Raw genomic sequence first — 24693 nt, 5'->3', positions numbered from 1 at the left:
GCGAGCCAAGGAGGCCGTTGAGCGGCCGCCGTCGCCCGGCCTTTGCTTTGCCCTGCTGGGCGCTCTGCCCCGTCCCCTCAGGATGGTCCTCCGCCCCTCCCTCCGCCTGCCCAGCAACATGGTAAAGGGGATCCCCTCAGGAGAGCAGGGCAGAGAGAGCGGAAACCCCAAATGGGCCCCCTGTGCGGGGCTGGAACCGGGGGCGGGGGAGGTCTCCCTCTACACACGCCCCCACACGGAGCGCTCTCTCCGCCTTTTTTTCCAGCGCCGGGAAAGAGCGTCTCTGAGCATGTGCAGCTGGGGAGCATGCATCCACACTCGACAGCATCCTCGGATCCGAAGCATTATCAGAGAGGCTTCTTTTTAATATAGATTTAAAAAGAGCGGGTGGGGGGAGGGGAATTCACTGATGTGGTTATTTTAAAGGCTTAGCCTCTGCTCTGAGCTTGTACTGATTTCTCCCCCACCTTTCACTTAGGAAGAATCAGAAATAGTTTCTGAAGCTGAATCTTCTGAGGAAGAGCTGATTCACCTGAATGTCGGAGGCTGGTGCTTCTCAGTTCCCAAAAGCAAAATCGCCCAGTTTCCAGACTCTCTGATCTGGAAAGAGGTTTCGGCTTTGACTCAGAATGAAAACGTGCGTCTGTTCATTGACAGAGATGGTTACACCTTCAGGCACGTCCACTATTACCTGCACACCTCCAAGCTGTCCTTCTCCAGCTGTGCTGAACTGAATTTGCTGTATGAGCAGGCCATGCTTTTGCAGCTGACCCCACTATTGCAGGTACTGCCTTTCCTGGCTGTGGGTTGAAAACATGCTCTATTGCCCAAATAAGATGTAAGCTGTCAAAAGGCTGATAAGTTAGAGCCCGGTTTAATGGGACAACTTTCACAACAGTAGTTTCTTCTCTGGCTGCCCTGGAACTGTCCTTTTTGGACTCTGGAACAGTTTATAGGGATGGCTGTGCATCTCTGTCTGGCTGGGAAAGCAATTGCCTGTGTCAGTTGTCCAGAAACCTTGGCAGAATTAGAAGCCAAAGCAGGCAACAGCTCAAGTTAGGCTTAACCATGGGCTTAGAATGTGGGAGCTCCATGAGAACTCATGTGCTCCCAGCTTCATCTTACAACTGGGTTCTTTCCCACTACCTGTTTTTTACCAGCCATAAGCTGCTGTGGCTTCTGGACTGGCAAGCTACAGCTAATAATTTTCTTCACATTCATGATTTGAATCCCAATGTGAGTTTGATTTTAATTAATTTTTATAATGTTTTTATAATGTCGCACTATTTTGGTGTTGTTAGCCGCCCTGAGCCCGGCTTCGGCTGGGGAGGGCGGGATATAAATAAAATTTATTATTATTATTATTATTATTATTTGTACACCCTGGTTAGGTGGCTAGTGTTAACTGGGTTTGCCAATTTGCATGTCTGGGTAGTGTGTGGTGAATGACAAGCAGAATACAAAGGAAGGAATCTGCATGCAAGAGGAGAGAGGCCTCCCTCATGCCAAGCCATGGTTCAGTGTTACATCTGAGTTATGTATTCAAGCTGGCAATCAAAGCACTGAGGCAGATGGAGCAAAGGCAATTAGATTGAGGAGCCTGAAGTCCAGGGAAACAAAAGCCCAAGAGAATAGTAAACTGGGAGTTCTTCTCTTGTCTAGGCAGAAGCCAAAGCAGAAGCTATTTATACCTGGCTTGGCCCATCTGGAGGCCTCTTTATGCCTGCTTCACTAATGGGACTGTTGTGGGATCACCCTCCCCACTTTCCTGCTGTCTCTGAAGAGGACCCTGCAAGTCCTAAGCGTACTATGGAGCATGATCCCTCCCCATCCTGAGTTTTCCACTTCTAGTTCTACATCCTCTATCCATGAGATAAGTTCCATTTCATTCAAGGGGATAGACTGGGCAGGAAAAGTTCTCAGTGGATTGTGCCTCCTGTGTCAGTGTTTTAAACCAAACCTAGGTGATGAGGATTTACAAGACCCACCTCAGTCTTCAGCTGCTTGCCTGTCTCACTTTCAGGCAATGAAACGGAGGGCACCAAGACCAAAGGTTGGCTTTGTTCTCAGAGAGAAGGTTGGCTTTGTTCTCATGGAGAACGTAGAGAGGGAAGGATGCCTATCAACAGGTGTGGGTGGGACCTGTCACATAGACATGTGGGTGCAAGCTGGTTGATGAAGAGCTTCAGGGCTACTTAAAGCTGTTTTTTTCCTACAAGGCACAATGAATTGGACAGCAACACTGATTCATCACCTTCTTAAATTACACAGTACCCTCATTAAGGACTCATCCAGACTGCCTTTGTGCTGTGTTTCTAGGCACAGGTCTGGACTTTAAAGCTGCATGTCTGAGCACTGTTGTTTTTTGTTCTGGCACTTTCCCCAGGAAACCCCATGTTTTACCGCTGAATTGGAACAAACAGCAATCAGGTTTTCCACATACTGTATTGCCATTTGCTCCAATTCAGTGGTAAAATGCGAGTGTTCCCAGATAAAGCGCTGGGACTAAAATAAACTGTTCTGATACAGTGTTTTAAAGTGTGGACCTGTGCCTGGAATGCACAGTGCAAAAGGAAGTCTGAATGAGCCTTATGACAGGTTATAATGGGTCAGCCATGAACTGTCTGAGTTGACAGTAATTTACACTTCTGAATAGGATATAGGTTATCTTTGCTAGGTTTCACGGGTCTGACTTGCCCTTTATTAAAAGCATCTATGGCAGATTCCTCCTAGGCTTCTCCTGAAGACAGAAAAATAAGTTGGTTCCATTGCCTACATTGCTGAGCTGATAAGCAGTTATGCTGTTTGTTGCAATCACTCCCTTCTTCACACAGTGCATAGTTAAACTATGGAATTCACTCCCACAAGATGCGGTGATGGCCACCAACTTGGATGACAAGAGGAGTGGACAACTAAGCAGGACCTGAGTTGTTGCTGGGAGTCATAAGAGGGGAGAGCAGTGCTGTTGAGCTCAGGTTCTGCTTGCAGACTCCCTATAGGGGCATCTGATTGGCCACTATGGAAATAGGGTGCTAGCATTCTGGGCTGAGCCAGCTGCAAGGCTCTTGTGTTTTTCTGAAGCCTCCCTAGCTGAGCCTCTCCAGATGCCACCTCAGGAAAAGGGAGAGAAGCTACCTTCCCTCTTCCTCCTTAGTCCCTCCTTAATGACGGAACAGAAGCACATAAAAGGTTTGCCAAAGGGAAGCATCTTTATGAGCCTGAAAATAGCATCATATAGCTTAGAATAGCGCTTACATTGATGATGATGACCACGGGCTTATTAAAAACTTTAAGCTTTGCATTGCTTAGGAACTCTTACTTTGTACTGAAGCAAACATTATTGATGGCAGAGCCGAAGGACAGTATCCTGTTATGCGCACCATGCTGTATTGCAGCCCTCCTCTTTTAATGCTCCTATGATTTTGTTTAAATATAATGAAAATGCATGCTTAAGAGATGTTTGCCTGTCTTAACAGACCTTAGACAATTTGAAGGAAGGAAAACATAATTTACGTGTCCGTCCTGCGGATATACCAATAGCTGAAAGAGCATCTATGAATTACTGGAGAACACGAAAATGTATCAGCAAGCCTTCAGAATTTCCTCTTAAAAGTCCAGCATTTACTGGTAAAAGTCCATTGTAAGCAACTACTTAAGGTTAGACAGGACTAAAATGACAATTGTAGTGATCATCAGCAAACATCTTGGATAATTTTTATGAACTTCCCCTGGCTTCATTCAGCCCACATGATCCCGTGGCTGGAGTGCAGGTTAAGCCCAGGAGACGTGGACTCCAAGAAAACTCAGTCATTGCTTATTTATATCTCCCCATCCCTCAGATACATTAACAGGACTACCTAAAATATAATATTTAATAACACATCAGATGAATACATTAATATAGGCTTAAAGCAGCAGCCCTATAAAAGCATCAGCCAAAAAGCATAAACACCTAGGAAAACAAGCCTTTGCCTGATGGCACAACAACTTCAGAGTGGTCACCAAGTGAGCCTCGGGGGGGGGGGGAGACCAGTTCATAATGTCTATAACATTATTAGTGTTTCACATCAAATGTAACCGACCCATAGAAAGGACTCTATGAACTGAAAGCTGAAACACTGTATGTACTTTTGTTACCCAAGAAAATCTTCAGTAAAAACAATTAAAAACAAAACCAGGTGCCATTGCTGAAACAGCCCATTTGCTGATAGCAACTAGCCATATCTCAGACGATGGGGGAACCCAGCGAAGGAACTCCAATGCAGATGTAAGTGTAGAGGCAGGTGAGGGGACGGGCCATCATTCAAGTACCCTGGCCCTATGTCAAGAAGGGCTTTACAGGAGAGGACTGGTGGTGCAAGATGCTTGCAATGACTCATTCCAATTAAGCCTAGCAGCTGTATTCCCAAACCTTCAGAGGCAACCCCAGGTGGCTAGGGGAGCAGATTACAGTCATTCACTTTCAGTTACAATCACATATCTCAGTAGGATTATAAAACGAGTTGATGTTGATGTTTAATTGTTTGGCTGCATTCCAAATCACTGTTCATCCTCCTAATAAACTTTTGCCTGACATTAATTAGAGTGCTGCCCCTTGGGTCATTTGCTCTAGAATAAGGCTTGCTTTATTTTTCACTCGTCTGGGTTATGACAGGATAAGTAGCATGCCCGTGAAGGCGCTGAATGTGGTTTGTTTGTTTTTTAAGTCCTCGAGAGAGAAATTAGCAGTTGAACTTAGGCACACTGCTAAGTTGTTTGTGACAAAACTCTTAATACAAATTTGTATAATTTTGTGAGAAACATCCCCTGAGAAACCAAACGGAAACCAAGTTCCTGTCACTTTTGGTCCCAGAGGCGTGATAAAAGGCAGCAAGGCACAAGACCAGATTCATTTTGCCCCCTAGAGGTAGGAGGCTGAACTGAAAGTTGATGCTCATTGACAAGAGAGAGTTGGGTCTATTATACAGATACTGCCTTTGAGTCACTGGTACATATTCCTATAATTGAGCAAAGTCAAATGTTTTATTTACCCAGATGTCTTTTCAGTTGAATTGTTATTACTAATTGCCTTTCTTTTCTTAATTGTTTTCAATCTGTTTTTTATATTATATATTATTTTTACTACATTTTACCAAGCTGGGTACATCAACCTGGGTACTTTAGTAGAAAAATGATGACATATTTTTTTAAAAAAATGCTGTCTTTCTGTATTATAATTACTACTACTATTACTACTCAATACCACAAGCAACAAAGATTTTATAAAGCCCAAAATACCCCTATGTAATAAGAAAGGAGAGAGAAAATGTGTGAGATATATATATATATATATATATATATATATATATATATATATATATGAGAATGAGATAATAATAACCGGTGCTATTTTTCTAGAAAAAGAGGTGCTGGAGCTCACAATGAACTTCTGCCTTGTTCTCTTAGAATGGCAGTGGTGCCAGAGCTTTATTTCCCTTCATTTTTAATTCCTTTGTTACATTTACTAAGATTTCACTATTCCCTTTATTGAGTTTATACCCATTAAATATACTTCAGATTTGTAAACTGTATTATGAGTTTTGTTTAAATCAAATGGTGTATAAATTTTATTTATTTAATTAATTAATTAATTAATAATGACCCAGGCTAATCTTTTGGCATAGATAATCCCAAAGCTTGCTGAAGATCAACAACAATGTGAGGTCAACTATTTCTTTGTATTTAATTTGCCGGGTCTAAAAAAATGCAAATAGCATTAGCCAGCACAGATTATCATGAGCTTGACTTTAGCAGTTGGAATTTTTGCTCCCCTGCTTGCACCAGTGGAGAATTTCTTCTCAGTTACAAATACCAGCTTCAGATGAGGATTTTTCCACAAGACTACAGCAAGGAAAAAAGGTTAAGCTTGCTTCCTAGCCTGCTGGGATTCCTAGTGATTATCAGCTGCAATAGCTGGTGCTATTTGCATGGGATGTCGTGTGTAGACTGGGGTCACACATCAAACACTGAAAGCACATTGCTTCCCCCAATGAATCCTGGAAACTAGTTTGCTAAAGGGTGCTGGGAATTTTAGCCCCATGAAGGGTAACTTACAATTTCTAGGATTTTTTGGGGAAGCCATGTGCTTTCAGTGTATGGTGTGTGTGATTCCAGGCTGTGGATTCAGATTTCTAGTCCTTTATCGGTTGTCTCTGGTCTTCCTAGCTCCTTGCTGACATTCACTTTTTCTCCCTATTAGGATTACATGAGAAAGTCCCCCTAGGACTAATGGACACTCCATTGCTAGATACTGAAGAAGAAGTGCATTACTGCTTTGTGCCACTAGACATGGTTGAAAAATATCCTTCCTTGGTCAATGATGACAACTTGCTGTGGCTGTCTGACAATGCTGTGCTGATAGAATGTGAAAGCAGTGAATTTCGCTTCATAGGTAAGCCTTTCCCTTGAGGAAGACAGCAGCAGGAGGAGGCAACAAATAAATTTTTCCTTCTATTTCATTTTTAAATTGATTATAACACCCTTTCTACTACTAATATGCTACCAGAGGCAGTCTCAGAACCACAGGTCATGTTTGAAGGGTTGGGGCTAGTGGAATATGTGGGAGTAGGATGTGGGTTCAGGTCTGGTTTTGGTCTTGGTGCCCTGATGGGAAACCTTCAAGAGAGTGGTTAATGGGAGTGCAACCCTGTTGCTTTTGCTAGAACTTTCAGCGGCTTTCAATTATCGTTGACCACAGAATCCTCCTGGACAACTCTATGAACTGGGGTGTGGGTGTGTGGCAGCACTGTGTTCTGCTAGTACCTATGGGAGCAGGTTCAGAGAATAGGGTTGAGGTCTTGCTACACTCTGGGCTCATCTTTGTGTTTTTCATTTTATAATTTCTAGCTAATTTTCTTCGCTCAGAGAAGATGCTTTTACCCGACAACTTCTCCAACATGGATGCTCTGGAGGCTGAGGCTGAGGCACTGGGGATCCCCGAAGTCACAGAAGCAGTGAAGACCTACAGGAGGAACCCTGGTGTGGTTCTTAATTGCATCTTTCAGTGTAACTCATCTCTATATTAATAGATTTCAAAATAAAATGGGGATTGGGCCATGGGACTTTCACAGGATTAGAAAGTCAAAAGAGGTATAAAATATAATCAGGATTCTTAATTGTTCATTTCTCATTTGTACATTTCCCTTTTAGGAATCTACTCAGAGGGAACGGCTGACCTTCAAGGCGTTGTGAAAAGCACCATGAAGAAGCCACAAGTTCAGGAAGCAGCAAGTCTCCCTTTGTTCCCAATGGCGCTTGGTCTCTTGGTCAAATATCCTGACTCTGCTCTGGGGCAGCTTCACATGGAGAGTACCCTGGATGGGAACAAGCTCTATATATCCGGGAACGGAGTTCTCTTTCAACATGTCATGTATGTCTTTTTGCACCAAAGCAGAACCAATTAGCTGTTAGTGTGCCTAAGACCACTGGGGTGAGGTGGGATAATTGACCTTGCACTATGCTCAAACTCAAAAGAGAGGAGCTTCTCAATTGAAATTGAAAAGAGTGTGACTGGGTCTTTGAGCAATTGCTGTGCCCCTAGAAAAAAGGGGAATCATTGGTGGCTTCAAAATATGTAGGGAAATGCTTTGATCTTAATACATTTGACCATACACCTATTTGGTTTTACTTTCGTGTACTTTGATGGCATTGTTTGTTTGATGGTTAATTTATATGATTCTTGACCATGTTTGCATTCCACCAGCCTTAATTACTGTTCTTCAGGTGCACAATTGCAATTGAAGGTTTTAGTTGTCTAATGAATCTGATTTAAATAAAATTGGGAGTTGGGGTGGTGGTGGAGAGAATCCATGTGTAGCCAAAATAGTAGGAAAGAAATCACATGGATATTTTTTTTTTAAATGCAAAAATAGATAAATTAATTTCTTCTAAGTCTATTCCCCTTTTTATCCAAAGGAATTGGTTAGGCACTTGCAGACTCCCACTTATACGGAAGATGTCTGAGCTTCCTGAACTCTGTGCCTATTTGGATCAAATGGATATCATATATGAGCCAATGAAGGATGCCTTGAAAACTTTTCTAAAACAAAAGGCACCTTTAGAAACCGTGGGAAAAGGTACGTCAGCTGTTACTAGTTTGACCCTTCTTATTGAGTTTTAAGGGTGGAAGAATGTCTTTTTAGTAATGAACAACATGGAATATTGAAGCTATAAAAGAGCAGAATATGAAACGTTAAGTTTGAACCAATGGTTGTTACAAAATAAGTAGTCATTCCCCACAATGTGTTTATTGTCACTAACATTGCAAACGACTTTATAAGGAATATCATTGCATTTTATGTCCATAATACTCTGATTTACAATTATAGCAGCACAATCAGAATTCCACACAAAAGTATAAAACTGCCTGTAACTGTAGGGATGTGAAGGGAGTCTGCCAGGTGTGCTCAGGCACACCCCAATGCTTAAAAATAAACCACTTCAGGCCTCGGGGAATATGTGTATCTTGTCAGCATTTGGCACATTCTCCAGGTGACATGCATAACCTCCAAGACACATCAAAGAAAGTGCATATTTTAGCAGAATTGTGTACACTGCATGCTTTGTGCATATCCTGAGAGCTATTATACATTCTCTGAGCAATATGCATTATATCCAAGAACATGCACACTTCAGCATAATCTGATTATTGCAGTGTACAAGTAACCTCAGATAATCTGCAAAAAACAGTAACATAAGTAGGGACTTTAGTGGACTGTCTGTAAGCACTGGCGGAGGAACAGGGGTGTGAGGGGAGTGCACCATCCCTGGCAGCACGATCCCGGTGGGGTGCCATTGTGGCTGCCCCCTCCCTGTGCTGGGCGCCACACCCCCGCAGGTGGAGCACCACGCCTCCGGGACGTGCGCCAGCCATACCCCTACCTGCTCTCTGCCACCCGCCCCGCCGGAGCTTGAAGCTCCACCACTGTCTGCAAGTGATGTAAGTGATAGCTGGCAACTGTGATGATTAAACTGAAGTTACAGTGGTACCTCGGATTACATACGCTTCAGGTTACATACGCTTCAGGTTACACACTCCGATAACCCAGAAATAGTGCTTCAGGTTAAGAACTTTGCTTCAGGATAAGAACAGAAATCGGGCTCCGGTGGCGTGGTAGCAGCAGGAGGCCCCATTAGCTAAAGTGGTGCTTCAGCAGTTTCAGGTTAAGAATGGACCTCTGGAACGAATTAAGTACTTAACCCAAGGTACCACTGTATTGTGCATATATATGCAGCAACTTTCTACACATAAGAACCCTGCTGGATCAGACTAAAGATTCATCTAATCTCACATATTTTTCTCGTAATGGGCAAGTGGATGCTTCTAGGAAGCCCACAAGCTGAGGAAAAAATGTTTCATTTGGATTTTGTTCAAAGAGGCTCCCTGTAACTACTGATCAGTGGTTACAGTGAGCCCCTCTGAATGCATTCTCACAGTTGATTGGTGGTTACAGTGACCTTCTTTGAACTTTGGCAGGTGGCAGACACCTAATGTCAGGTGATTTACTGCTGTCAAAATTGGTCCACAGTGGTAGAATTGGGAATCAGGCCCACTGGCTAGATCTAATTCCCCACTATAGTTATAAACTTTCTGCCATAGTGTACTAAAGTAAGACTAGAGCAAATTTTGACCTGCGACCGCAAAGGAGTCTTTGTAAGCATTAATAGAAGTGAGCAAAAAATGACATTATGTTGAGTAATTGGCAATATATGCATGAATGCTGAGCTGTAGGCTGGTATTGCTGTCATTCCCCATGGGCCAGCTGAAAACTGCCCTGCTCTAAGGGCAAATGGAGGGGAAACTTGCTTGAAAACTTGCTTTTCAAGTTCAGTAGATTATCTGCTGCTCCTTGCATGGGCAAAACATTTGTATATGAGCTTGCAATAGGGAGGGATTTTGTGGATCAAGGGTGTTCACCACATTGACAAAAGCAGCAATGCCTTTAAAATTGCATTCTGTTTCTCTTTCACATGCAGGCTGGGCAGCAGGACTAACAGTCTTTTCACTCCATCATATTGTCAAAGTGTATGTGGGAAGTCACTGGTATGCAACTTACTTGCAAACATTACTGAAGGTACAGTTCTTAAGAACGTGTGACATTGCCTTTCTTGCCTTTTGATAGTCTGAACCTTCAGGCCAATTTCCTAAAAGCATTGAGGTGCTTGCACTGAACTGTATCAGCATACTTGTGGGAGGTGGCACTAAACTTCATTTCTGCTCGCATTTTGACATGAAAGGTTCTGAGCTCACCTTGTCACACGCTTGCTTTCTATGGGCAGGAATCTTTTAACATGTCCCCCCCCCACCCTACATCCTAGTGGAATGAAGCTGCCTTATCCCAAGTCAGATCATTGGCTCGCTTGGCTTGGTGCTCTTTACTTTCCCAACAGCTTTCTAGTGCTTCAGGTTTAGTCTCTACCATCTTCAGTTTAAAGGGTTAATTAACTGGTGATGAGAGAAGACTCTTCTCTGCCTGAGATAGTTCTGGAGAGACAGCCAGAGAAAGCTACAAGGAAGAAAGCTTCATGGCATACAAATACTCCTTAACTGGATATGCTGGAGATTAAACCTGGGACTTTGCAGGCATACTTGATCACAGTGTTACAGACTAGCACACAAACTGAAGGTAATTCACACCTCTACAGTACATGCTTTAATTACACATATATACAACCTGTGTCTAGACCGAGAGAGCACAGAACATTCATATCCCAAGAGGTTCCTGTTCTTCTCATTGCTGCAGCCTCATATTCCAAGAGACTCCAACATCCTGTCTGACCTTCTCTGCAGCATAAAATGGACTGCTTACCTCATGCTCTAGCCTACCCACCCCTACTGCCTCAGCTTGCAAAAGGGACACTTTCCCTGTTCACTTACCTCATTGCTCACAGCATTTCTGTCCCTCCCTCCTGAAACACTGGATTTTAGTCTCTACTATATCTCACCTCAAGGAGAGGCTTTCACCATTTTCTGTCTGGCCCGAGTGTGTGTGTTATTGGCCTTCTTAATGGATTAATGGTTCAGCCTGGCTCATTAGCCTAACTAAATCCAGGGTTTCCTGTGTTTGGCCCAGTTTAATCAAACTTTTATTAATTATAACTTTTACTAAATCCAAGAGTTATGAGTGGTTTCCGCTCACAAACTCTGGCACCCAGAACCTATAATAATACATTTTCCTTGTGGAGTAGAAAAGTTGTAAGGGTTGTTTCATTGTGGGTGAGTGTGGGCAAAATAGGGCTGCTTTCTCTTTTAAACAAGTTGTGCTTCTGTTCTTCTTTATGGCATTGGTTTGTTTGTTTTTTTGCCAGTTTCCAGAGCTGCTGTCAAATAGCAAAAAGGTGTATTGGATTACTTATGGTCAGGCTCTCCTCATCCATGGAGATGGACAAATTTTTCGACACATCCTTAACTTCCTTAGATTTGGTAAACTCTTCTTGCCTTCTGAATTTAAGTAAGTGAAATGGTTGCCATTTCCTGTGTTCCTAACATGGTCAGCTCATGATTAATGCAGCCCTCTCAACCAATGCAGGACAGCCACATGGGCTTTGTCAATTGGAAGTTTATGCTTTGGCAGAAGTGGTCTTTGGATGGAGGGGCTGCAGCAAGTCCTCCAGCAATCTTAAACTCACAGCCACTATTCAGTGCCACCCATCAAGGGAAATTGGCCTAGGCATGTCCCATCTGGATGCCTCCTTCCTATTAGACAGAGAGTGGAATGCTGGCTACTTCTCATAAAAGTCCATATTCTGGTGCTGTGTGAGGGATACATGTAGTGTTGTCCTGTGGAGGTGCCAGTTTCCATCTACTCTGCTTCCAGCTTGGCACTACAAAGGAACTGAGGTGGAGCCTCCTCTGTTTGCTCAAGTCTCTTCAGCTGTATCATGTGATCCCGCCTGATCTGGATAGTGGGTGGAAGATATAACAACACACTGGGCCAGTGCGGACTTTCACAGTAAATAGCCAATGTTCCATTTTGACTCACACCCAAGATTTGGTGTGAGTTTGCAGCAGAGTGTAAGGAGGAGAAACCTGTTAGCTCTTGAGGGAACATGTGCCACCCTGGTATTTTAAGATGAGACATGAGCTTCAACACGCTTTTTAGAGCACCTGTATTTGAGTTGCACAGTCTTGTTTATTGCCAATAATGTTTTTACAAAGTTTGACAGGGCTCTCTGTGCACTTGATTTGCATAAACAAGCCTTGAGTTTTGTTTCTAATTGTCAGAGAATGGTCTCTGCTGTGCCAGGAAGTGGCCGCGTATCAGATCCCTTCTCTTGTCGAGGCTCTTCATCAATATGACACATACAGGTATCCTCAGTTTCTTTCTCCTTTATCTTTTAAAAAATCACGTATCAACCAGTGATGTTCAGGGGGCATGAGAACTCCCTCTGGGTGGACAATAGGCCAGAATTACAGAAATCCAAAGCACATCTACAAGCCCCTCCCCTGTAGTTGTTTGTCCCTGAATGCCCTCTTCGTGGTAAACAGCTGGGAGGCAGTTTTAAGCAGGGCTGGGGTGGGGAGTTTGGTAGGAAACAGTCTTTTATCCAACACCCCTGGCCAACCTCGTTGCCCTTTGTTCCTGAATGGGATGTTTGTGGCATCAGCACTGTCAGGCGCAAAAAAACTCTGCTTTTAAGAATGAGAAGGCATCAGTACAATGAGGAGGTTTCGGAGGAGAGATTTCTTTATCTATGTAACTCATATTCTACCTTTTTTGCAGTATAGGACCCAAGGCAGCTCACAGTACAAATTAAAACAAATACTGCTAAAAATACACAGCATTGACACAATACAGTGGTACTTCAGGTTACACACGCTTCAGGTTACAGACTCCGCTAACCCAGAAATAGTGCTTCAGGTTAAGAACTTTGCTTCAGGATGAGAACAGAAATCGTGCTCTGACGGCACGGCGGCAGCAGGAGGCCCCATTAGCTAAAGTGGTGCTTTAGGTTAAGAACAGACCTCCAGAACGAATTAAGTACTTAACCCAAGGTACCACTGTACTTTCATGACATGCCTAATTGTATAAATTTCTATTATGTTGCCTCTTACTCACCTTTTCTCTAAACTAAAAAGTCCTAAACATGACAACCTTGCCTCATAGGAGAGTAATGCTGCACCCCTTTCTCAACTTCGCAATAACTTTTTTGAGGTTATTTTGAGATTTACATAATGGCATTAAAATATCAGCACTTTTATTTCCAAATCCTTTCCTGATTATTCCTAGCATGGAATACATTCTTTTCACAGCTGAAGCACACTAGGTCAACATCTTCATCAAACTATCCACTAAGTTCTCAAGGTCTCATTTTTCCATGAATTGATACAGCCAACTCTTCCTCCTCTTCCTCTAGCTTTTGCTCACAAACTGCTTGAAATTTCTACTTCCCCCCTCCATTTTTTCAGTGTCTACATCTTAATACATTTTGAAGATGCAGGCAATATTCTTAAATACGGAGGCAGGCACACTACCTCCAGAGCCATGGCTGACTTCACAGATGATTCTTGTAATGTGAAATGTTTTATTTACAGGTTATGGGTGCAGCAACAGGAAGCTCAAAGAGCAGCTTTTCCATTTAGAAGTCTTGAAATTGCAGTGCCAGAGAAAGAGCAAGAGTCTGGTGAAGAGCCTCAAAATGTAAGGTTATTCTTCACTCAATGTTATCATTAAGAACATAAGAAGAGCCTGCTGGATCTGGCCACTGACCCATCTAGTCTGGCTTCCTACTCCCACTGTGGCCAACCAGATGCCTGTAAGAAACCCACAAGCAGGACCCAAGTACAAGAGCACTCGCCCCTCCAATGGTTTCCAGTAACTGGCATTCAGAAACAAACCTGCCTCCACCCATGGAGGCAGAGCATGACCATTGTGGCTAGTAGCCATTGATAGCCTTACCCTCTTTGTCTAACCTTCTTTTAAGGCCGTCCAAGTTGGCAGTCATCCCTGTGGTTTAGAATGAGTCTACCTTACAAACCTCTAATGTTTAACTGTCTTAACTTTCTCCCAATCATCTCTGGAAGGTTCTATAATCCTCAGCATTTCTCAAAGAGCCCAATTTATTATTCACCCTCCAAAGATACAAAAGCAGCTGCCACACCTCATAAAATTATAACAGAATCCTGTTATATTGCTTCTAAGGGAACTCAAAAGCAGGGAACTTAAAGCAGTTGGAAAGCAGGATACATTGATGCTGCCAAATTACACTCTATCTTAGAATTTTAATGGAAATTTTCCCTTTTCCTTTCTTTTCTTTTTTAGCACTCCTATATTGCTGTGGATTTAGATCAATGTGCCAATAGCTGGAATATATCTAGAAATACACAAGACCTGGAAGAAAGAGACAAAGTGAATGAAAAGTCCCCCCACATTTCCCCAACCAAGGGATCAAAGCGAAGAAATAACTGGGAAGGATATAGCCAGTCCACAGATGGGTGGGACAGTTCCTGCTGTTTCAGACAGCCTGAAAGGAAAAGAGGAGCAAAAGGCAATTTAACCAAAAAACCTGAAAACAGAGACACTCCCATCCAGAAGCTCATTTCCCTAGTGCAGGGATGGGATATGGCGAACTACCGGTGCAGTGAAGTCCAGCAGGTGGCAACATCCAATGGTGTCAAAGTGGCTGAAGAGCCCGAAAGGAGAGTGCCTTGCAATTTCCCACCAGCCACTTGCTTTGGGGTCACCAGTCCTGAGCTCACAAGTAATGGGCAGCTGCCGAAAGCTGGGCAGTGCCTGCTGGGCATCCCGGCTTCTGAGGCGTGGCTTGTCAAGATTGGAAGACAAAGCATTTCTGAGGAGGTTTCTTCAGTGGCTGAAAATATTGCAGCCAAGGAACTGAGTGGCCAGAAAGAGAGAGAGAAAGGTGAATTTGCTGCTTGTAAATTAGCGCTCTCTGAGGATGTCGGGAACAAGGAGTGCCCTCCTCTTTTTCTCCCCCCCCCCAAAGCAGGGGTTGCTGGGACCTTTCCTTTCTCCTTGCCCCTTCTGCCTATACATAATGGCTTCTTGTTCACAGAGATGTGGGATTAGTGATCAATCACCTCTTTATTCATGATAGAGAGGGGTTGGTATAGAAGCAGGTGGGGTGGATATTATCTCATTGTCATGATCAGGGCACTTCCTGGTGAAGTTTGGTCTTGCAATGATTACTCCTGTCTTCAGCGGTGGGGACCTCTGCTGGTCCACCCTTGGAGGTTGATGGCTTTAGGGGATTTTTCATTGGGTAGAGCAAGTGATCCTATTGAGGCTCTTGTTTCATTGTGGAACAGTGAGATGACTGGGGCCTTTGACACAATTGTTCCAAAAGGTCCTCTTTGGCACCGTGGAGACCACTCCCTGGTACTGAAGAGCTGTGGTTGATGAAGTAGGCTGGATGAAGACTGGAATACAAGTGACAGAAACCAGTGCTATAAAAAGAAAAAATGAAAGAGGAAAACAGTGATTAACTTCTCCTCCTGCAAGGAGCATCTAAGGGGAAAATCTTCATGATTGTTGCTCTGTGTTTAACAATTAGAGGTAGAAGCTGCAAGTCAGCTGCCTCTGTGAAGTTGCTGTTTCGAAAGCCCACTTGGGCAGGGCCTGTTCTTTAATTGCTTATGGAGATCCATGAACTGGTTGCAGGGATCTTTAAGGGATTAAGTCTCTAGCGTTTGTATGCAGAAAGAGGAAGGTTAGCTATTTCGGCAGTTGTTCTTCTGCTTGTTCTCAGGCTTTTGCAAGTTCATGCAAGCTCCACGGTTGCCATAGAGGGCTTATTTAGCTGATACTTTGCCGTGAAAAGTTGCTTGAATTGTTCAGGACTGGGCTATTCATATCTGAATAGCTTCATATTTATTTATTTTAGGGGCTTTTATCTCATACAATGAAAAATGTAACACACCCATCAAACAGCATAAAAAGAGTCAAGAGTTGGATGGTGAAGCATAAATAAAGGCCTGTGTGAACAGGTGTGCCTTAAGTAGGCAACTGAAAGAAACTATTGATGATGCCTGCTTAATATGAATAGGCAAGGAGCTCCAGGCCAAGGTGCAGACACACTGAGTTCCCTGTGAAAACATCATGTGGTACCCTTCATAGTGCCTCTATGCTGGGCCGCTATGAGGGGCAAGATGGTCTCTCAAGTCAGCTGTTCCCAAAGAGAGGTCCTCTTATGGATCAGTAACTGGTTAAGAAATAGGAAGCTGAGAGGAGGACTAAATGGATAGGTCTCCCAATGGAGGGATGTAGAAAGTGGGCTCCACCAAGGATTGTGACCGGGGGTTGTGTGTTTTACTTTCTTCACTCTAGGGATGAACAGTGAGGTTGCCAAGTTTGCTGATGATACCAAATTGTTCAAAATGTTAGAATAGAAGAGGATTGAGAGGAGCTGTAAAAGGAAATCAATTCATAAATAAGCTTAGCCTAACCCCAAAACTGAGTGAATGGGCAGTAAAATGGCAAATGAAATTAAAAACAAGTGTAAATTGATGCATGTGGGATCAACATCCCCACCTTAATTTCACTTATACTCAAATAGAACCAAAACTGGGGGTCACTGATGAAGAATGAGACCTTGAGATTGTAGTGGACAGCTTGATGAAGGTGTTGATTCAGTGTATAGCAGCTGTGGAAAAAGGCCAATTCCACATTAGAGATGATAAGGAAAGGGATTGAGAATAAAACTACCAAATATCATAATGCCATTGTACAATTTCATGGTGAAACCACCATGGGTTTAGTGTGTATAGTTCTGGTCACACCTCAAAAAGTATATTGAAGCACTGGGAAAGGTACCAAAAAGGTAAAAGGGATGGAGCAACTGTCCTATGAGAAGGGTTACAACACCTGGCACTTTTTAATTTGGGAAAAAGTGAATAAGAGAGAATGTGAAAGAGGTGTGCACATGCTGTGGAATACATGGGGTGTAGAACTGACCACAGAATGGTGCCTCATTGCATTCCATGTCTAATACGACTTCCTAAATTCCGTTGGTAGATGCAAGTCAGGGTGAAACATCTGATAACTTTTTATATATGCCAATCAATACATATGTCATGTTAACAATTTTTACCCATTTCTGCCCAGGGACATTCCCTGAACAAAGCAGCAGTGCTATCATGGATGAGCCCCATGGGGACACTGGCTTGATTCTTAAAGTGGAGCATCCTCCGATTGTGGCTTGTGATGGTTCCTGCTCATCTCATGAAAGCAGCATTCTCTACAGCACACACCTGGAGGACATGAAAGTAGCCAGTGGCCTAGCACACCCCATGGCCAAAGGTACTGGGGATGGGAAGGAGATATAAGGAAAGGGCAGGGCTGAATATATCTCATCTGCTTTTGCTCTGAAGGGCGGGGGGGGGGAGGGACTTCCTCCCTCAAAAAATAGAACACCCCCCCCCCCCCGATTCTGTACCCAGAATCTTCACTATTTCTCCTTGCAAAATGAGAAATTACTGTATATTTTGACAAGAAGCTCCCACTCTTGGAACCATTCCCGTCACAAAGATCTTGCCCTGTTGAGTTCAAGAAAAAAAAGGTTATATTGTGAAGGCCTTTTCTATTGTATTTCAGTGGGGTAATGGTGCTTCTTGAACATCAAATAATGCCACAAGTAGAGACTAGCTCTGAGCTGTATAGTGTCCAATTATACAATTTGGTAAGACTATTCAGTGTATCTGGGATTTTCTTCTTGGGCAGTTTGGTTAGTGAATGTCATGGGACTTGCATCTTGCTTAAGTCCTTGAGAGTGACCTGCTCTGCTAGGCCCCATATGCTGCTGCAGTTGCTCTCTTCTAGAGGCCCACAAGGTTGGATTGTTGGCATCAGTCAGCAGTGTGGGTTGCTGAGTAAAACAGCTTTGTCTTCAGGCAGATTATGCTAGATTAATGGTCTTCAACCAGTGGGTCAGGAGCCACGACTGGGCTGCAGTTTGATTAAAGGAGGGACACAACAGCAGCAGCACCATGCAAAGATTTGACTAAAATATGAGAAATGGCTCCCTAAATGCATATTTTTGTTAAAAATGAAAGTAACATAGAAACTTGCTTTATAGTAGGGAAAATTGCTTTGCAAAAGTATTAGGGGGAAATGTATACATTGGGAGAAATTCACACTACAATGCTGTTGATTTTTTTTAATTATTTTTTTTCAAACGGATAAGGAAATATAGAGAACCGAATATAAAACTGAGAAACTGAGAGAAATAAAAATTGACAGGATCCCCTCCTCCTCATGTTTCCAACTTTGCTTTGGTAGTTTTGCAGTGGCACTAGAATACTTGTGGATTGTGCTGTGACTAGTTGGACCTGTGGTGAACCAAGGATGTGACTCCTTAGCCACACTGAGTTACAGGGCCAGGCAGGAACCATGGGAGGTGGTGCCAAGTCAGAAACAAAATGCCCCAAAGCCAAACCAAGATCAGTGTAGGTGGTGCTGTTTTTGTACTCAAGAGATGGTGATGAGGGAGACACTGAAGGTTTGGCAAAGAAATGGGTGTTGATGGCACTCCCTAATTCTTTCCACTTATAGATATTGTCTTTCTGAGCTTTCCATTGTCACAAGAGGAGATTTTTTATGCCCGAAAGTGCCACTGCTTTCTCACCGATGTCATCTTGGATTCCATTAGGCAGAAGGACCCCAAGAAAATGACTGCCAAAGTCGAGCTGCTTGTGCAGAGGCTGTGGGTAAGAATACAACATGGCTGCTCTTGGGCTTATAGAGGTCTTGGGTGCCAATCCCGAAACCATGTGGCCTATTGGCACAAGCTCTGCTCGCCTAAGGCATGTCACCTGCTGAGACCTCCTTCCTAGTCTAACAGCTTGCCTGTGAGCTCTGGGAATATTTGGAGACCACCAAAAGGCAATAAGCTTTGCCCTGCCCTCATGTCTCCCTTCTTCTAAGGCTTCTGCGGAAGAGAATCCTGCAGCCATTCCTGCCTGCCTGGTCCTGGTCCTTCACCTCCCCCCCTTCCTCACAATCCTGCTAACTGCTCTTCTACGCAGTTGGCTCTGGAAAATGGTTGTTGTGTGCCCTCATTTCTTGCAGAGCCTAGAGATCACAGCTAAGGAGTTTGTGGCTGACTTGCTGAATGTGGCGCCCTTTAAAGCAGATAGTCATGCTTGTGAGAAGTTACTGAAATGGATTGAAGTAAGTGCAAACTATTGATTTGCTTCCTTTTGTAGTGGAGGACAGGGACTGCTGCTGACCCAGAAAGACCAGGCTCTCGCTGCTTGCTTTGTGACTTCCTCCATTTGATTGAATGGAAGGGCTGGGGGGGGGAGGGAGGAGGGAGAGCCTCAGAACCCACAGTGTCAGCTTGGATAACAGGTTAATGTTTGAGCAGAGCTGAGTGAAATTTGCAGGCACAGGAGCTCATTCTGAGGATATGAACTCTGCCAAATTGGTTCAGGATTTCACTTTTACTGAGTGCTTACTTTCTACTGTGAGTGTTCTTTTTTTTTAAAATATTTTTATTAGTTTTTACACATATTAATGACAATACAAGACAAACACAAACATCGAAAAACAAACAACAAAGATTGACTTCCCCATGCCTTCCCTTCGCCACATCCTTGTTTTACCATTTTTCGAGCAACTCATCAATCAGTCTTTAGTTAAGTCCCTTTTGAATTTCCTTAAAGTTTAAGATTTACAGCTGTAGTTCTTTGTTTCCTACCCCTCAACATCTTATCAGTCCACAATTTTACAGTAATTTTTTAGATATGTTTTAAATTTCCCCCAGTCCTCTTCCACTGTCTCTTTCCTCTGGTCACGGATTCTGCCGGTCATCTCTGCCAGTCCCATATATTCCATCACCTTCGATTGCCATTCTTCCAGAGTAGGTAATTCTTGCATCTTCCAATACTTTGCCAACAGGATTCTTGCTGCCGTGGTTGCATACATAAAGAATGTCTTATCCTTCTTTGATACCAATTGGCCGACCATGCCCAAGAGAAAAGCCTCCGGTTTCTTTACAAATGTCCACTTAAGGACTTTCTTAATTTCATTATAGATCATTTCCCAGTAGGCCTTAATCTTTGGGCAGGTCCACCAAAGATGGTAAAAGGTACCTTCAGCCTCATTACATTTCCAACATTTGTTATTGGGCAGATGGTAAATCTTTGCAAGTTTGACTGGGGTCATGTACCACCTATAGATCATTTTCATTATATTCCCTTTCAGGGCATTACATGCCGTAAATTTAACACCGGTGGTCCATAACTGTTCCCAGTCGTCAAACATAATGTCATGACCAATATCCTGTGCCCATTTAATCATAGCTGATTTCACTGTTTCATCCTGTGTATTCCATTTCAGCAGCAAATTATACATTTTAGATAAGTTTTTAGTATTGGATTCTAACAGTTCTGTTTCTAACTTTGACCTCTCCTTCTGAAAACCAAGTTTCCTGTCCTGCTTAAACATCTCATTTATCTGACGGTAGTGTAACCAGTCTCGAACTTTATGCTTTAGCTTCTCAAAACTTTGTAGCTTCAGTCTTTCGCCATCATATTCTAAAATTTCACAATACTTAGGCCAATTAGAGTCCATGTTAATTTTTTTCACTGCTTTCGCTTCCATTGGTGACAACCACCTAGGGGTTTTACTTTCCAATAAATCCTTATATCTATTCCAAACATTATACAATGCTTTCCTGACAATATGGTTCTTAAAACTTTTATACACCTTTACCTTGTCATACCACAAATATGCATGCCAACCAAAACTATTGTCATATCCTTCCAGATCAAGAATGTCTGTGTCTTCAAGAAGTAGCCATTGCTTCAACCAGCAGAAAGCTGCTGATTCATAATAAAGTCTTAAGTCTGGCAGGGCAAAGCCCCCTCTATCTTTTGCATCGGTTAAGATCTTAAATTTTATTCTGGGCTTTTTGCCCTGCCAGACAAATTTAGATATATCTTTCTGCCACCTCTTGAAACAGTCCATTTTGTCTAAAATTTGTAACGTCTGAAATAAAAACAACATTCTTGGCAATACATTCATCTTGATAACAGCAATTCGGCCTAACAAGGAAAGTTTCAGCCTAGACCATATGTCTAAATCTTTCTTAACTTCTGTCCAACATTTTTCATAGTTGTCTTTAAATAGGTTCACATTTTTTGATGTCAGATTTACCCCCAGGTACTTTACCTTTTTTTCTATTTCCAGCCCAGTTTCACTTTGAAACCTATCTTTCTCCTCTTTTGTTAGATTTTTTTCCAGCACCTTTGTTTTCTGTTTGTTCAATTTAAATCCTGCGACCTGGCCAAATATCTCCATTAATTCTAAAACTCTTTTGGTACTAGCTTCTGGCTGTTGCAAAGTTAGCACTAAATCGTCTGCAAATGCCCTTAACTTATATTGTTTGGATCCGACCTGTATTCCTTTTACCAGCTGGTCCTTCCTAATCATGTTTAATAAAACCTCCAGGACCGATATAAACAGTAAAGGGGATATAGGGCATCCCTGTCGTGTACCTTTCTCTATTGGTATCTCATCCATTACCACATTGTTCACAATTAATTTCGCTCTTTGTTCAGAATATATTGCACCTATACCGTTTTCAAACCCTTGGCCTACCCCCATCCCATGGAGATTCTTCTTCATAAATTTCCAAGAAATGTTGTCAAAGGCCTTCTCCGCGTCCACAAAGATCAGAACTGCCTTCCTATTTATGTCCACCTCTAGCATCTCCAAAATGTCTATAATGTTCCTCACATTTTCTGACATATGTCTCCCTGGGAGAAAGCCTGTTTGGTTCTTATGAATCTCCTCCATCAAAACCCTCTTAAATCTTTTTGCTAAAACATCTGCAAAAATTTTATAATCCACATTCAAGAGTGATATAGGGCGGTAGTTTTTAACTTGATGTTTCTCAGTTTCTGTCTTCGGTATAAGTGAGATAAATGCGTCTTTCCACGATTCAGGAGCCTTTTTCCCCTCTAATATCTCGTTGCATACTTCCTTCAATGGCTGTATTAGCCATTCTTTAAAATCTTTGTAGTATTTTGCAGTCAAACCATCTGGTCCTGGTGATTTCCCCAATTTCGTATTCTGGATGGCACCCTCTATTTCTTGTTCTGTAATTTTTTCATTCAAAATCCTTTTATTTTGTTCTGAAATCTTTGATAGTCCATATTTTTTAACGAATTCTTCTATTTCTTGTTCATTTGTAGGCCCTTGTGCGTAAAGTTTTTTGAAGAAACTTTGAAAACAATTGCTTATTTCATTTGGTTTGTTGATAATTTTCCCATCTATTTCCAGGGATGTCACCGTATTTAACTTTTGCCTCTTTTTCAGTTGCCATGACAGCAGTTTCCCACATTTATCTGCCGATTCAAATGTCCTTTGTCTCATTTGCTTTATCTTCCATTCTATTTCCTGATTCATCAATTCCATGTATTGCGTCTGATGGTACTTTATTTCTCTTAAAATCTCATGAGACTTCGGCTTAGATCTCAGTTTCTTTTCTCCTTCCTTTATCTGGTTCAAAATCTTTTCCTTCTTCTCATTTTGTTTCTTCCTTTTTATAGAATTTTGCTGAATTAGGAATCCACGCATCACGGCCTTACTTGCGTCCCATACTATTCTTTTTTCCACTGTGAGTGTTCTTTAAAAGACAGCATCAACAAATATATGTCACTTTTATTTCTTAGAAGAATTGGATGAAATTTGAAAGTCTAAATGTCAGGTAAATGGGTGCAGGGTTTTTTATTTTGACAAGGAAAACCTGTAAATTTTCTTTTTTTAATGATCCCTTTAGCCTATGGGGCCCCCACACCTCCTTCTCAAACCCCAGTACCTTGCTTACCTGGTTTTGGGAAGGTGGCATGAGGGCTGGGGCGTGTGTCAAATGTTGCTGAGGGCCACCAAAAAAAGCCTCAAGGGCCGCGTGTTGGACCACTGTGCACTAGCTAGTGGAACAGGCGGAGAAGGTGGCCAGTAAACCTGTTCTTCTGCTGGACCATCCACATCCAGGGGTGTCAGGAGGACCTGGCCCAAGCTATCCTAGGTACACCTCTCTTGTCCACTAACCAGTGTTCCTGGGGAGATGCTGTGGAGGGCAGACATTGGTTTAGGAAGTGGGGACAGACACCATCTCCCTGTTAGTTGTGATCCTTAAGCAGGGACGCGGACTTATAAAAAATATTGGGGGGCCCCGGGAAAGCTCATGAATAATAAATAAGCTCATGAATATGCAAATAAAGTGGCGCCGCCTCCTCGTGAGCGAATAGGGGAGAGCGTGCTGCGCCTATTAATCAGCTCCAAAGGAAATTGGGTGGAGCTTTTGCTCGGGAGAGAGGGCAGGAGGCATGCAGCCCGCCCCTCCCTGTGCATTTTGGGCTGGGGGAGGGGCGGCGATGGCGCTCTGCTGGAGGGGCGCCGGAGATTATTGGGGGGGCTGAGCCCCCCCAAACGAATTTTTGAGGGGGCTCGGGCCCCCTCAAGCCCCATGGAGTCGGCGCCTATGTCCTTAAGCTGTTCTTGGAGCCACAGGGCCCTTGAATGCTGCCAAAGCCAGCCACAAAGAGCAGAGAAACAGCTTGAGATCTGTTTCTTCTGTGACCCACCCAACAGCACTTGCGATCGGAAGCAAAAAAATAGCTCCAGTAAAAGCGTTTCCAAATTCAAAACAGAACTGCATATCGACTCCTCTCCCTCACCCCTCCACCCTCTAGCATTTCCCATTTTTGCAGACGCTGAGGTACAAAATTTATCAGACTAGTTGGATGGGAAGTAAAAACACCTTTCCAAGGCTTTGAGGTGGTTCTGATGCTTGGGGGACCGGTTTGCTTTGCCACAGACCATTTTGGAGTAACTTTTGATTCTCAGGGAGTCTGAATACCTCTGAAGCAAAGGGAACCACTTTGGATTTGTGCCTCATTGAAGATGTTTGAGCACAATTACTAAATTGCATTCAACCTTTTCATGCCCGAGTCCATATTTAATCCTGACCTGCAGTGGAGGGAGTAACTTCTAAATTTTAAGCATGTGTTTCCTGAGGAATTTGGATGGCCTTCTATCTGGACACACACGCTTCAGCCAGTGATGCTTTGGGTTCTCAAATTTCAGTGGCACCCTGTGTGACACTAAAAATTGCTGACCCCCCCACCTCTCACGCTCTGTTCTACAGCATTGTTGTGGCGCCCCCTGCAGCATGACTGAATCAGTTGCGCTACCCTAAAAGCGCCTCTGCTTCAGCTCTGAGTGTTTGGCAACTGGTTCAACAACAAAACCCTGAAGGGAGAATGTCATTGCCACTCCTTGAGCTGTTGCTAGCCTATTTGTTTTTCCCTTTCAGTTTACTCTGCCATTTGCCTGGAAGTACAGTTGCTGCATTGACCTGCTGATAAAAAAAGGTTACTTTCAATCACTCTCTCATTTTGTCATAGGGAAATATTTACAGAAATCTTAATAAAACTGAAATCCTTTGTTTCCTCCGTCCAGATAAATCGGCTGCTCCCTCCATGTGTATCTATTTAACTGGCAACAGGAGCCATGTAGAAACTTAGTGGGGATATTAAAGTGGCACACAGGGAGAAGTGCTAAATTCTTTGCCCACAGAGCGGGGGCCTTCATTTGCCTGCGCTGCTGCCTGAAGTGATACAGTTCTGAATTCTACCTTAGTGAGTTGCTCTGTGTAATGTGTGAAAGGGGCCCAAAAGAGACAGCG

General features: G+C 43.1%; 1 protein-coding gene across 1 annotated transcript; it reads left to right on the top strand.

Annotated features, from left to right (window-relative positions):
• The first annotated feature begins 3 nt into the window (after positions 1-3).
• Positions 4-24472, top strand: KCTD19 (potassium channel tetramerization domain containing 19). The gene is made up of 16 exons (XM_081921104.1): positions 4-121; positions 479-784; positions 3477-3627; positions 6239-6430; positions 6886-7017; positions 7189-7408; positions 7954-8114; positions 10015-10112; positions 11347-11489; positions 12263-12346; positions 13574-13679; positions 14301-14901; positions 17103-17297; positions 18549-18703; positions 19065-19166; positions 24322-24472. Exons 1-16 carry the CDS (start codon positions 83-85, stop codon positions 24433-24435), a joined length of 2799 nt encoding a protein of 932 aa, XP_081777230.1. The 5' UTR covers positions 4-82; the 3' UTR covers positions 24436-24472.
• The last annotated feature ends 221 nt before the right edge of the window (positions 24473-24693 follow it).

Source organism: Podarcis melisellensis (assembly GCF_964234715.1).
Source record: "Podarcis melisellensis genome assembly, chromosome: 8".
In the NCBI taxonomy this organism is placed as follows: domain Eukaryota; kingdom Metazoa; phylum Chordata; class Lepidosauria; order Squamata; family Lacertidae; genus Podarcis; species Podarcis melisellensis.
Note: the sequence above shows the minus strand (reverse complement) of the source record. Positions and strands in the feature narration are given on the sequence as shown.

Bases quoted from the DNA above. Each gene is read 5' to 3' on its own strand.
- KCTD19 (XM_081921104.1), top strand. From the start codon at position 83: ATGGTCCTCCGCCCCTCCCTCCGCCTGCCCAGCAACATG. The intron at 14,902-17,102 runs GTGAATTTGCTG...ATTTCTGCCCAG, and splicing joins CCAGAAAGAGAGAGAGAAAG to GGACATTCCCTGAACAAAGC. The intron at 18,704-19,064 runs GTAAGAATACAA...CATTTCTTGCAG, and splicing joins TGCTTGTGCAGAGGCTGTGG to AGCCTAGAGATCACAGCTAA.